Source organism: Alligator sinensis, unplaced genomic scaffold, assembly GCF_000455745.1.
Source record: "Alligator sinensis unplaced genomic scaffold, ASM45574v1 scaffold1667_1, whole genome shotgun sequence".
In the NCBI taxonomy this organism is placed as follows: Eukaryota; Metazoa; Chordata; order Crocodylia; family Alligatoridae; genus Alligator; species Alligator sinensis.
In genome coordinates this window covers 417502-419017 of record NW_005842504.1, presented here as the reverse complement: position 1 = coordinate 419017, position 1516 = coordinate 417502, and the positions used below count along the sequence as shown (strand labels likewise).

General features: G+C 64.4%; 1 protein-coding gene across 1 annotated transcript in view; it reads left to right on the top strand.

Annotated features, from left to right (window-relative positions):
• Positions 1 to 1516, top strand: part of SPTBN4 (spectrin beta, non-erythrocytic 4) — a 26518-nt gene that overhangs the window by 13418 nt on the left and 11584 nt on the right. Inside the window, exons 17-18 of the mRNA XM_025213054.1 lie at positions 612 to 1044; positions 1431 to 1514. Of these exons, the coding sequence (XP_025068839.1) occupies positions 612 to 1044; positions 1431 to 1514 (517 nt within the window). The remainder of the gene's footprint in view (positions 1 to 611; positions 1045 to 1430; positions 1515 to 1516) is intronic.

The window sequence follows — 1516 nt, the reverse complement described above, 5'->3', positions numbered from 1 at the left end:
GGTTGGGGAAGGGGGAGAGGGGCCGGGGGGAGACAGGAGATTGCGCTGCTTCTAAGAGTGTGTGTGTGTGCGCACACATGTGCTTGGCTAAATGTGTGAATGCATGTGCCTCGGCATATCTGTGTGCGTGTGCATGTCTCTGTGCACACGTGTACGTGCACATATGCCTGCCTCTGCATGTGCATGCACGTGGGCCTCTAAGTGTCTATGCCTCTACGCACATGTGTGCACAGGTGTGTGTGTGTGTGCACGCACACGTGCAAGTGAGTGCCTGTGTTTGCATCTATGTGTCTGAGCCTGCGTGTGCAGGGGGTCTGCATGTGCACACGTGCGCGTGCCTGCGTTCACGTCTGTGCCTCCAAAAGTGCATGCACAGGGGTAAGTGCATGCACGTTTGTGTGTGCGTGCATGGCGTGCCTGTGTTTATGTTTATGTCCATGGGTGAGTTCACGTCTATGCCTCCATGCCTACATGTGCGGGGGGGCTGTGTGCGTTCACACCCGTGTTCATGCATCCATCCACGCCTGGGTTTACATGTGCCCCTCTCTGTGCACACGTGTGCAGGTGTCTGTTTGCACGGCTCTGTGCATGTGCGAGCAGTGACCCCCCCACCTGGAGTGGGGGGGGGGGAATCCAGTCTCCTTAACCCTTTGCATCCCATGCCCTCCTTGCCGGAGCCACGGGGTTGGGTGGGGGTGCCCGGCATGGGGCGGTCTGCGTAGCCCTGTCTGTCCACTCACAGCTTCACCTGCCCCCATCTGTCCCCCCCGTTCCCCCCAGGAGGGGCAGCAGCTGATGCAGGAGAAGCCAGAGCTGGCAGGCTCAGTGCAGCAGACGCTGGGCGAGCTGCGGCAGTGCTGGGCTGAGCTGGAGAGCACGACGCAGGCCCAGGCGCGGGAGCTGTTCGAGGCCAGCCGGGCCGAGCGCCTGGCACGCAGCTTTGCTGACCTGGACCGGCGACTGCTGCGCCTCGAGGACCAGCTGCAGGCCGCGGGCGCCGGCCCCGACCTCACCTCCGTCAACTCCCAGCTCAAGAAGCTGCAGGTAGGGCCGGGCGAGCACCGGAGTGGGGGGTGAGGGGGTCAGCATCTGGACCGAGCACCTCAGACACCTGGGTCCCCTGCGCGCCACAGCTTGGTTCGGGGAGGGGCGCATGGTGGGGACCCCGCAGCCCTGGGTTCAATTCCAGCTCTGGGCAGGGAGCGTGGCCTAGCAGGTAGAGCCCAGGGCTGGATGCCAGGTTCCGGCGCTGCCACCTGACAGAAGCGTGTGCATGCATGTTTGTGCACACATACGTATCCACGCACGGGCATGCGCACATGCATGCAGCGGGGCTCTCCCTGCTCCACACTGGGCTGGGGGGACCCTCCGCGGGCAGCGTTGGAGCCTGGGTTGCCAGCGGCTCCAGGACCGGGCTCCGCTCCTTGCAGACGATGGAGACGCAGGTGGAGGAGTGGTGCAAGGAGGCCGGGGAGCTGCAGGTGCAGGCGGCGGCGCTGGCGCCCGAGGCGGTGGT